At 34.2% G+C, this 12,066-nt stretch overlaps 1 protein-coding gene across 5 annotated transcripts in view; it reads left to right on the forward strand.

Annotated features, from left to right (window-relative positions):
* The first annotated feature begins 1,103 nt into the window (after positions 1–1,103).
* hppy (MAP4K3-like protein hppy) overlaps positions 1,104–12,066 on the forward strand; it is a 63,570-nt gene continuing 52,607 nt past the window's right edge. For all 5 annotated transcript variants that reach the window (XM_071593684.1, XM_071593689.1, XM_071593687.1 and 2 more), the window contains exons 1-6: positions 1,104–1,301; positions 1,382–1,439; positions 1,549–1,704; positions 1,770–1,873; positions 9,688–9,816; positions 9,986–10,167. In XM_071593684.1, the coding sequence (XP_071449785.1) occupies positions 1,191–1,301; positions 1,382–1,439; positions 1,549–1,704; positions 1,770–1,873; positions 9,688–9,816; positions 9,986–10,167 (740 nt within the window). In that variant the 5' untranslated portion in view covers positions 1,104–1,190. The remainder of the gene's footprint in view (positions 1,302–1,381; positions 1,440–1,548; positions 1,705–1,769; positions 1,874–9,687; positions 9,817–9,985; positions 10,168–12,066) is intronic.

The raw sequence follows: 12,066 nt of genomic DNA on the forward strand, positions 1-12,066 counted from the left end.
AATAATATATCACGATGTAAACGCGATTTTAAAACTATAATTTCAATCTAGGCTTCATTTCTTCCGAAAGTAAGGTACATCTTTACTTAAGAAACTTTGGGAGAAAGATTCCTCGAAGCATCTGTTTCAATCCAATAAAAAATATTATTCCTGTTTCTGGATTTTTCATCATAACGCATGTATAAAAATGAGTCCTAAACGTAAAAAATTAGTTACCAATGCAATTAAAGCTTATAACGATAAAAGCAATTAGAATGCATACAAATTAATCAAATTTCTCATAGAATTTTTTTAATTTACTACCTAGGTTTCATTATGGTATAACATCATCACTTGATGATGTTATACCATAATGAAACCTAGGCAGCAAATAAAAAAAATATATGGAACAGCCAAGTTCCTGCATTTCAATATGAAGATTTTCCACCAAGTGACGCCAGAAACTTTTGTTTAAATTTACTCATATTATTCATCACATGAACAACCTTAATGCATTAATATTTTGTATTTCCGTAGAGAATACTATTCCAGTGTCAATTTGCAGTTTATTAGTGTTTGAATCTCTTATACAAACTGGTTATTTTCTAATATATTTACTAATAAAAGTTAATTTTTCCTTTTGTATGCAAAATGCATTATCTAAAGTGTATACCTATGAGCCATGAGGAAAAGGACCAATTATCATGCGGTAGTATATCCTTAAGTATGCATTTTCCCACAGTAATTACTCCTCCTTTCATTTATAGCTGGCACAAACGTTTATATTCAATGAAATGCAGCTTTTTTGGTTTTGATTATTTTATTAACGAATAGGTTTTATTTGAGAGCAGGTCAACTATTTTTCCCCAATCTTGACGAAAATGGATGATTTCCATATCATATATTTTAAAATAACCCAGTACTAACATTTATATTTTAAAGCAAGCACTATTTTAAAAAACACAACGAACGGGTCCAAATGTACTTTGCGCTCATATACGGTATTTTTGTAAACTAAGTGTAATGTTGTCGACTAACCGATTCGGAATCAAGTTATTCGACTTCGATAGTGAACTCATTCGATAGTTGAAACTTCAATAACATGCGAAAATCGGAAAACTGACTTGAGCGATATTGGCAGGTGAAGTACGTGATCAACAGTAATGTAGTTATGTGTCTATAGAAATTGTTACAATAAAATTACGAATGTAATGGCTCATGGAACGGGTATGCTATCTTCTGATATAAGCCGGAGAAATCCTCAGGATGAATATGAATTAATCCAGAGGATTGGGAGTGGAACCTACGGTGATGTCTACAAGGTTTGTTGAATACGTTGTATAGCTTCTGGGTAAAAGTTTATGTCCTCAATCAGATGGCTAATAACATTATATCTTAACAGGCGAAAAGGATATCTAATAATGATCTAGCTGCAATCAAAGTTATTAAGCTAGAACCAGGTAATGCACATTATTTCATCGAGGTTTAGAAATTGATTTTCTCGTCGTGAATGCCTTTTCTGAAAATATACTGTTGTACACTTGAAAGAGTCAATATTTTGTGTTTTAGGTGACGATTTTGCTATTATCCAGCAAGAAATTTTAATGATGAAAGATTGTCGACACCCGAATATAATAGCATATTATGGAAGTTATTTACGTCGTGACAAATTGTGGATTTGTATGGAATATTGTGGAGGAGGTTCATTGCAGGATATATACCACAGTACGTATCTTAATTATTTCTGTCTTTGTAGTTAATACCTACACAAATGACACATACTTTTACAGTTACAGGGCCGCTGACCGAACCTCAAATTGCCTATATGTGTCGTGAAACATTATATGGATTAGCTTACCTTCATGGCAAGGGAAAAATGCACAGGGATATTAAGGTAAGAGTGATATTTAGTTCTCGGTCGAGACTTGTCCAATGTGTTTGTTTTAAATGTTACTTGAAGTGCTGTTTACCTGATTTTATCATTGAAACCTTCGCGATATGTGATCTATACACTTGGAATTTGGCTTTAACATAATTGTAAGTACAAATTGTTCTTCATTTTCCATCCGAATACGTATGTATGACATCAAGTCAACGTGCGCAGCAAGTCATCCAGTGACTAGCGCTTATAATGTTTTAGGTTGTAACACGTGATTTAAACTGAAATTGTGGTCCTTCAAGCATGGTCCATGCTTGAAAATATATTAAATTGTCCGGAAAAGGTTATAATTTATATAGTATGCGTAAAATGACACATGGCTGACGTATCATATTCTTCGGGCGTAGGCAATTTCATGGTCGACAGTTTTTATGTATCTTTCGACTATCTTATGTTGTTATTTGCTTTTCCCCGTAATTTTATCATTACACCAATTGGTAGATAGAGTATTAGTCTTTTCATTGCAGTCAAACATTTTTCTATTTAATTTTTTGGGAATATTCAAACTGGTTAGTGTAAACACTCGACTAAAGTTGTTTTGCATGCGCATAAAGTTAACGTGTACATAATGCATTTGCGTATGGGTATCGATTATATAACTTTGTGTTTTTTTAAGCATATTTGTAACTAAACAAGAAAGATGTTAAAGAAACTTGTAATAATTACACCAAATTGTACACAAACGCCCTTGGGACGCGAAGTTGCCATATTTCAAGACCCACTCGACTCTTTGGTGGTAGATGTTAATAGAGCATCCTTATAGTACATAGATTTTGCTATTCTCATATGCATACTGGTATTTCAGTCTTATAGGGGCCATCATCTGGCGACTGTGGTAGTTGTGTATTAGTTTTCCTTGACATAGTTGAGCAGTATTTTTTCCAAACAGTTGCTCGCGTTTTCATTTCCTTTGTGGATGGCATTTCTGCCGTTCATTTTCATTGTTTGAATCATCAGAATGTTGATGATAAAATTTTTAAAATTATTACCACATTGACGATTAAAACTAATGAGAGGTAGTAGGAGCAAAGACCGAGGAAGAGGCTTGAGGCAAGAGACTTGTGATAAAGGTTATCATTGTTTGCTTCCAAAAACTTGTCATGGGTGATTGGAAAAGAGAGCAATTACTCCTGAGATTTGATTGTGAAGAATTATGAATGAACTATGATGAATGGAGAGAAGGAGAGACTTGGTGTCAAAAATAATCTTGAGGAGAGTGTGGGGCTAGGGATACTATGAGAAAGCAGTGGTATGAGTGTATAATAGAAGAGTGAATAAATAATGCAGGCTAAACCTTTTATAGAATCGAGGATATTAGTAATTAATGCGAGTGTAATTAATGTGTATTTTTTGTGTCAAGTGTGTAAGTTGAGTATGTGAAGCTGAAGAATGTGACAAAGCTATGTGTTAAGCAGTGGTTTTAGCTAACATTGAAGTAGATGTATTAACTTCTTCAGAAAATGTCATAATTGTGTGATAAGTTTTAGGGCAGATTTGAAATATACCTCTGGCAAGAGGCTATGTTGATACTCATTGCCTGAGTTCTAAATCTAGTGTATTTTTATGATAACTTTCTGAATTGTATTCAGTAGTAGAACAGTACAAGTGTCATAGGTGAGCGAGTGTTGATGCAATGCAAGACATGCAATTATGGGTGAGTGCCTTGCAGAATCATTGTGAGAGGGTTGGAACGAGAATTATGGAGGAAAAATAAAGATTATGATAAATTGGAAGACTCATTAAATCATTAAGTTTGGAATGCATAAACCGCTGTGGGTTGATCAGTTAACACATTCAGAGAGTATTTTAGGAGGAGGTGGGTCAGGTAGTAAAGGCATTCAATGAAGAATTATGTTAGTTAGATAAGCTTACAAAAGAGAAAGGAGTAACTGAGGGTGACCACTGCTATTTAACGAAAATTTAAAAACAGTGAGAAAATAGATGTAGAGCATATTGAAAGGGAATGGAGTTTTGAAGACCCTGGTTAAAGGGAGGATGTTGGGCTAGCCCAACATCTTCCCCTTTATCACAGTGGAGAGAAAGGAAAACAAAAACATCGTTTGTTTTAGAAAGGAAAACAAAAACTTAGTTTTTGTTTTCCTTTCTAAAGCAAACAGAGGGTGTTTGCTTTCCTTTCTCTCCTCCTCACCTCTCCACACCCACATTTCAAAAACCTCCAATCTGTGCCAATTATCCTGCTAAAATTACCATTTTTATGCCCTGTACAAAACTACATTCCATATCAAAGTTAAAAGAGCCTTTTCTAAACATCATTTCACAATATTCCTCTAACCAGTTCCCTCCTTGTGATAGCTTCTTTGCATAACACAATTCTTCTTACCCATGAAGCAAGCATTCTTCCTGATTGTATTTTCTATGCATGGAATGTATATACAAACAATTGTTTGTATATATGTACAATGAATGTATATACATGAATATGTATATACATTCATTGTATATCGTTTGTATATACATATATGAATGTATATACAAACAATTGTTTAAGTCAGCAAAAAATGGCATTTCATACGTACAATCCTTTCCATATGACTGTATTTAGCTGATATTTGTGTGTTTCTGGAAGAGCTTATATGTAGGATTCATGCTGTAAATCTAGGATACTTAATAAGTCATTGAGTCGTAAAAGTATCTGGAATGTATGCACCTGATTTATAAGAATGAAAGAAGGGTGCTACATTTGTTTTGTTTGTTTTGTTTTGTTGGTTTTATAGACAAAAGTGGAATAGGGCAACTGATTCATGTATGTGAGAAACGTAAATGTGTTGAATGAGGTGGAAGAGACCTGTGGTGTGAATATTGTCTCCAAAACAGAGTAGCATATATTAAACAATGTATGAGTGTGTCAGAGGCAGAAGTGTCCAGGGATCAAGCATTGTGGCAGGAGTTAATGAAAGGGAGTAAAATATGTGAAGTTAAATACAACTATATGTCTACTATAATTGTGAACTGCATGAAGGGAATTCATGTACAGGTATGCATTACTATTGATTGATCAGTTCAGGCGAATTAACTATTTAAGATAAAAGTTAATGGTTAAATCGAAATGCTTGCAAGCAGTGCTCTGATGGATTGATCAGGAGTTGTGAGTAAGATCCTATCTCATCATTGCAGAATTTGAGTTATGTAATGAAATAATTTGAGATATTATAACTTGAAATTTAGTAAATATTTTCCGTTAACTTTACTGAAAGTCACTGAAGAAATTCTGAATTTTTACTCCATGATGATTAATTGGCATAGTTGATTTGCTTAAGTCCTTCATTATTTTATATCCACTATTATTTACAACATATCAAAGGAACCTACTTTGTTAGATGAGGATGAGTTCAGTTTATCCACATCCAAAACCTAGTTACCTGAAATGGTGAATTGACAAATAATGAAAACCTCACTTATATGTCAAATTTGTTGTAAGTCTGGTTAGAAATTAATTAGTAACAGGCACATTATTAGTATGATGGAGGGCATTATTAATAGGATGATGGAATGATGCCATCTGGTTCTCATGGGATTCTGTTTAGTGTGTGCCCAATGTATGCATTTAGATATTTGACGGAAACAATTCTTTCCTAGCATTTGGACTGGTATTCATATTAGTTAATAATGTCAGATTCACATCAGTCTACAATTATATCCCTCATTAATTACTGTTGCAAGGCCATTGTTAATTTGAAATCTCTTACCAATGAATCATATATTTTTACAGTGTTGATTCAACAATCGTTTATTGTTAGGTATTCATAGTCATTGATATTTTTGTTTGTATTCATAGCTTTTGAAACTTTTGACGGAATGATTGTGACTCATTGAATGGAAGCATTGAGAGTAATTAAAATGTGCTTTCTAGTCCATTTGATATTTCATGTAATATTTTCATGCTTGTATGAAGTGCTGGCACCATTTTTGTAGATTTTATTATATTGAGTTATTAACTTGTTCATTCGAGGACAAATGCACAGGATTAGAGGGGCTGACTATATTAAGGGCGTGTGACCAGACATTCACACATTTTTTTGTAAATAATAAATTCAATTTTGAAAGCACATGAACAGGGCTTAATACAATAAAGAAATTTAAAATACATTTAATGTCAAGCACAAATCTTGTATTACAAGGGTGACATTGTCCTGCATTGGTGGGGTTTTTTAACATTGTAATCTATAATATGACTTGCATTAATTGTGGGTGCTTTACGCTACTGTCTTTTTGAAAGCCTTCATAACCTGTAAATTCGAATTCTGTGTACGCACACCTGGTTATTCTGGCAGAAGAAATTTGAGCAATGTAGTTAACTGAAGGTTCAATGGTGTTTCTGGGAATTTCCATTGCCTAGTTTGGCTTTGTGGGCAATAGTTTTGCCCTCACTCCTGGATGTATATTTAGGCTGTAATGATTTACATTGCAATTCAGCCGTGATATATGGGATTTACTAGCTGCCATGGTATGCTCTGAATGGCTGTTTGTTCTTTGGTGAGGTCAAATGACCCTTTTCCACGTCAAAGTAAGCATGTATCCGTCATCATGGTTGATGTTTTTCAGATTCATCCTTACTTTTACTGATTCTCTTGTGAGGCTCTGAAAATTGTGATTTTTTTTGTCTGGTTAAACACAATTTGACATACTTGTATTGACTTAAGTTTTGACATTTGCTGAGAGGTGAGACTTCCTTTTATGAGGCCCTTGGGCATTTCTTAATTCTGCATCAAATAGTCTTCCAGTTTGGCCCCTTTTTTAGCATTTTCCGTGTTTGCACTTTATGGCATATACTCTCTTGCACATGAGTTGAAAGATCCGGTGCTTAGGTTATGAGACTTTTTTTTATGAATAGAGATGATTGCAACACTTGAACATATCCTCACTCTAAGCCTTTAAAATCTATTCTTTTCCACTGGCACTTGGACACACTCTGCGCATTATGGAGTGGCTTAAGGCATAAGTTTCCCATCTTACTCTTTGAATGGATGATTCCGGTTTTGATGAATTTGTACTTTTCCATAATACTTTTTATTAGCCACCAACAATGGTTTCAACACCAATAGGGTGACTTGCCAGACTTAGTTGCAGGTCATGGTGAAGTTGATTAAATTGTGCGATAAGCAGTGAACGTGACAGGTAATTGTTTAATTGACATATTTATGAAACTTAAGCCTTAAATATGTCCAATTGAAATATGCAACTAAATTCAGGTAGGCTTAAGTCAAGCAGGTGTTGCATCTCTGTTTGACTTTTCTAATTCATTACACCTTTCCTGTTCTTACTAGGGTGGTTTGAAAAGTCTCTGCAAAAATTTAAATTACTTTATTTTTTGGGATAAATCATTTTTATTTTTTTGTCGCAGTCTCCTTTTAGGCTTATTCATTTCTTCCAATGATACTCCAGATTGGTGATCCCATCCAAGTAATTCTGTCGTTCTAGCTTTGTAATTAATTCTTGTTTAAATTAAATGTTGTTGTGTCAATCTTGGTTATTTTCTTGCATTTAAATTTTCAAATTGTCTTGATGGCAATACATTTATGTAGCTGCAATAGATTGACTCTTTTTCAATTAGTCATTGAAAATTATTCCTTCTAAATCACAAATTGTACAGTCGTCATAACCTTCCCAGCTGAATGTCCCCTTCTCCTATGGTGCTGTCTCCGCATTGGTTGCCTATAGCTTGGAATGTTCATTTGTTTCAGACATGTGTTGATGTTTACCCACAGTGATGAAACAGTACCTTAAGTCCTGCAGATTTTGCTGAAACCGCTGCATGCTGGTTGCAGAACATGTCACATGATTTCCATTTTGGTTAACTGTGATCAATCGCGGCACTCATAGTCCAAAGAGCTTTCTCATGTATAAATGTGTTGCAAAATGTATAATGCACCCAATCACTTGAGATGCCTACTGCATTTGCAATCTCACTCATGTTTTCTCTTACGTCATCTGTCAACATATCATGGATTTTATTAATTATTTCTGGATTAGTGACCTCAACAGGGCATCCAGAATGTTCAACATTGCTCATAGCTACCGAAAATCTTGAAGCAAATTAATAACCATTCTAATGGAAGGTGAAGGTTAACTATTATTGTTGCCAGTTTTCTCTTAAGTCTCCAGAGGTGATTTGAATTATGTCTGGTCAATGCACAAAATTCTCTTTCGTCCATTTTTTATTAAATCTCTCAACTTAATTGATTCAAATTAATATTAAACATAGACTAGGAAATGGGCCTGGCAAGAACTTCATGTGTGTTCCTTGAAGAAAATCTGCTAACTGAAAATGACCATAGTATGTGGTGTCATCTCTCCGAGAATAGCCTTTTCAAATTACTCTCCTATCAAATATGATAACTGTATTACAATAATAGTTCAGATATTCCTCCATCGAATAATCAGTTTCTTTTTCTGGTCCAATCCTGACCACAGTGTGCTTTCCACCCATTGTGATAACATACTTCTCTATATCATGATTTAGCAAAATCCTCAAAGCCAGTTTTATAGCAACTGCATTTCTGGATTCAGAAGTCATAAATATGACATACTAGTTGGCTTTTTGATGTGGAATAATATGCTCCTTGGGAAACCTTAACCATCCTTACTTTGTTGTGTTCTCTTTTTTTTTGCCTTAAAATAAAGGTTTTTTAATGTTAAACAAAAACACATTTGCTGTCCTCTTGCTTTGATTAAGCATTACCTAATCTTCTCACTTATTTAATTTTGATCATATTCCCCTGATTTGGTCTTCTCAAAACAGTTCCATCAACTTCTGTTGTGTGTCATCAACTTAATCTTCTGAAACTTGGTTGCTGCAATGCTGTTGATCTATATGAAACTCACATTTGATACTCTGAATATAAATGGGAAGTGCCTTTAATTTGTTTTTAAACCCTTCAAAATGTGTTTTGAAAATCCCAATTAATTATATTTTAGGCTTACGTGATTATTTTCAGATTATTCAAATCCTTTTAGGATCATATTTATCTGTCTAAAATCATTGCTTCTTCGTACAGGAGGAGAGGTGGGAACCCTCCTATTTAAATTAGTTGTAGAGAACATTCAAATAGAAGGGGGGGAACGAATCATCCTTGGAAAATACATCATACCAAGGGAGTGATGGGTGATGGTAATATGTTGGGAAGCAGTAATAAGGTAGCTGATATTTTCATGGCTCGAATTGTCATTAGATAGTTTTAGTATTAGAAAATAAATTTGAAGCAAATGGAGATATATGCAGGTAAATGTTTGGGTGTAGGGTTGATATGAATGGTGGCACTAAGAACTCGCTCTTTAAGGAGAAAAATAAGTTTGTCAATCACTAAATATGATGGTAAAACCGCAATTTTGAAGCAAAATATATTTGCAATACGATTGTTTATCACAAAAAATATATACACTACAGCTAATAACATATTTCTGTGACTAACTGTAACTATGAAGCTGATTATTGTATAGTAGGCACTTTTGATGAAGAAAGATGTATGCGCTTTGATTTTCCTCATAAAGCAAATATATGGTACTGATTAAACATTTTGATTGGGTCATCTCACTAAGCAGTGTAAATCAGTTTGGAAGTAACATAAGCATATATCTAAGGTGTATTTGTATTCCATATTGTATTAGTTACCATCGGAATGTGGATTGGTTTGACCAACAGTTTCTATGGTATAGCCTAGTTTTCTCTTTCTTTTCCTGCTTAACAATTTTTCATCATGTCTAATGATTCTGCTAAATAGATGCAAACTAAATCAGCATTTCCTTTTTAGGGGGCTAATATTTTACTGACAGAATCTGGTGATGTTAAGCTAGCTGACTTTGGTGTATCTGCGCAAATTACTGCCACTATCAACAAACGAAAATCATTCATCGGTACTCCATATTGGATGGCCCCAGAGGTATGTGTGGTCCACATTTGACCTACTTGATCATTTCATAAATTAATTTGCACAATTTTACTGTATAAATAAATTGCACATAGTAATTGAATTGTGAAGTGAACTCTTGCTGTATGCCTACATTTTGAGGTAAATTAGTGACATGGGTTCTCGTGCTAATTGTATTTAGGTTGCTGCAGTTGAAAGGAAGGGAGGTTACAATCAACAGTGCGACATCTGGGCTGTGGGAGTCACTGCTATTGAGTTGGCTGAACTTCAGCCTCCAATGTTTGACTTGCATCCTATGCGAGCTCTATTTCTCATGTCAAAGAGTGGATTCAAACCTCCAGCATTAAAAGATCGTGACAAATGGTTCGTATGAAATGATTTTTAGATATTAATTTGCTCTAAAAATATCTTGAGGACTACTTTATGGAGGAGAGAGATAAGAAAAACATCATTGTATTGAAATTGAAGGGACCAAAAATTTTAGCACTTTAAAATGTTCAGGTTTTGAAATAAATGAACTGGAAAAAAAATCTCAAAAGATAGTTCCTTACAGAGAAATTTAATCAAAGTGATAGTTTATCTTTCCATTGAAATAATAGGCAAACCGTCTTGAAAATTGCAAAAATTAATTTTTTCCCTTTAAAGGTAGTAATTGCTGATGAAAGAGTTAAATAACTGAATGCGAAAGTAAATGCCTATCCATGAGAATGAATTGTGACCTTTTATTCTCTGGCAAAAGCTGACAATAATCAGTCGAGATGATTTTTTTGGAATAGATATTAGAATTGCATTTTTGGTCATTTTTTCTTTTGCTACCTTCTGCCACTTTTGTTGGAGTAGGCCAAGTTGATTGTTCTGTTTCTTGAACAGCAGCAAGATCCTCTCAGAAGTAGGAACCTTTGATTAAGGAGCGCACACACACACATTTTTGAGGATGTAGTATATATCCTATATTGGCATGACTCAGTATTATTGCTGCCTCCTTTAATGAAAAATAAAATTTCCTCCACTCGCAAGTATTTCCATCAATCATGGCTGTGGTGCATTGTATCACAATTGCGGTGACTTGGTTAGAAAACATGCTTCTCTTGAAGTAAGTTTGCAGATTAGTCGTAATTCGCCATAAGTAACAATTAAGAAAAATTATTTTTTAACATTTAAATTTGAATTGAAAATATGTTCAATAAACTAATTTCTTCTGCATTGCCATATTATTTATTTGTATTCTTCAGCCTCATCTTCAAGATCTATATGTATTTCATCTCAAATTTTTAATAAACTTGGATTCCACAAAGTAAGTGGATGTTTTATTCAAGTGAAGTTGATTTTCATAGAATGAGTTTCTTTATGAGATGAGTTATGCCTTCAGAATACCCTAAAAACCAAATAATAATAGGTATTCAAACTGTAAAGTATTTATTTTGCTTATCACAATATCCTCTAAATGTTTTCCTTGTAGTTTTTTGGTGAGGGAATATACATTATTCAATTCCAGACGTTAGAAAGGGGTCCAAATTAATGACGGGCCAAAGTCATAGCAGTGCTGCTTCACTTTGTAATTTCCGGAGAGGGTACTTGCCAAATATTAGCACATAAGTACCACTAATGGTCCTTTGAAGCATTTTTACAGGTTGACTCTTGAAAGGCCTTTGAAAAGATGATGACCATGTGGCACCACAAAATGGTTTTCCTTGTTTACTCATTTCCTGTGAGTTAACTAACTTTCACCCCACTGACCCTGCTTCAGGGGTTCTCCCTATATCATCCGCCCTCACTCCAAGAAAGAGACTTTAACTGAGCGTTTATCTTGACTTCTCTTTCACGAATGCAATCCATTGAATGAAAAAGCTAGGTAAAGAATAAAATGCTTGCATCTGGAAGGCAGGGTGAATATATGTGTGATTGGCACAGGCCTCTTCTCCTCACCTTTAGAAAGGAGCAAGGCATTGAGTTGGTCAGCTGGCTAAGCATTGCCCATTGTAAGATCAAAAAAATTTGAATAGGTGCAGTGATTCAAGACTGAAGAGCTGTATCCATTTGTGTTATATCCAATATTATTTAATTAACATTTATCCGGCAAAAATATTTTATGGGTTAGGGATGAGTTTATTTCACAAAGCAAGCTTTATGCAACTGCTTACTGGTGCAATTTCTCATGGAAAGCTACCAAATAAACGAAATATGACTGAGTTTAATTGTTGGCATATTTTGATTTATCAATGCTAGCAGGCTAAGTGCAGCAAGCTGGTATGGTTTTGATAA

Source organism: Hetaerina americana, unplaced genomic scaffold (genome assembly GCF_022747635.1).
Source record: "Hetaerina americana unplaced genomic scaffold, ioHetAmer1.1.p SCAF_6, whole genome shotgun sequence".
In the NCBI taxonomy this organism is placed as follows: domain Eukaryota; kingdom Metazoa; phylum Arthropoda; class Insecta; order Odonata; family Calopterygidae; genus Hetaerina; species Hetaerina americana.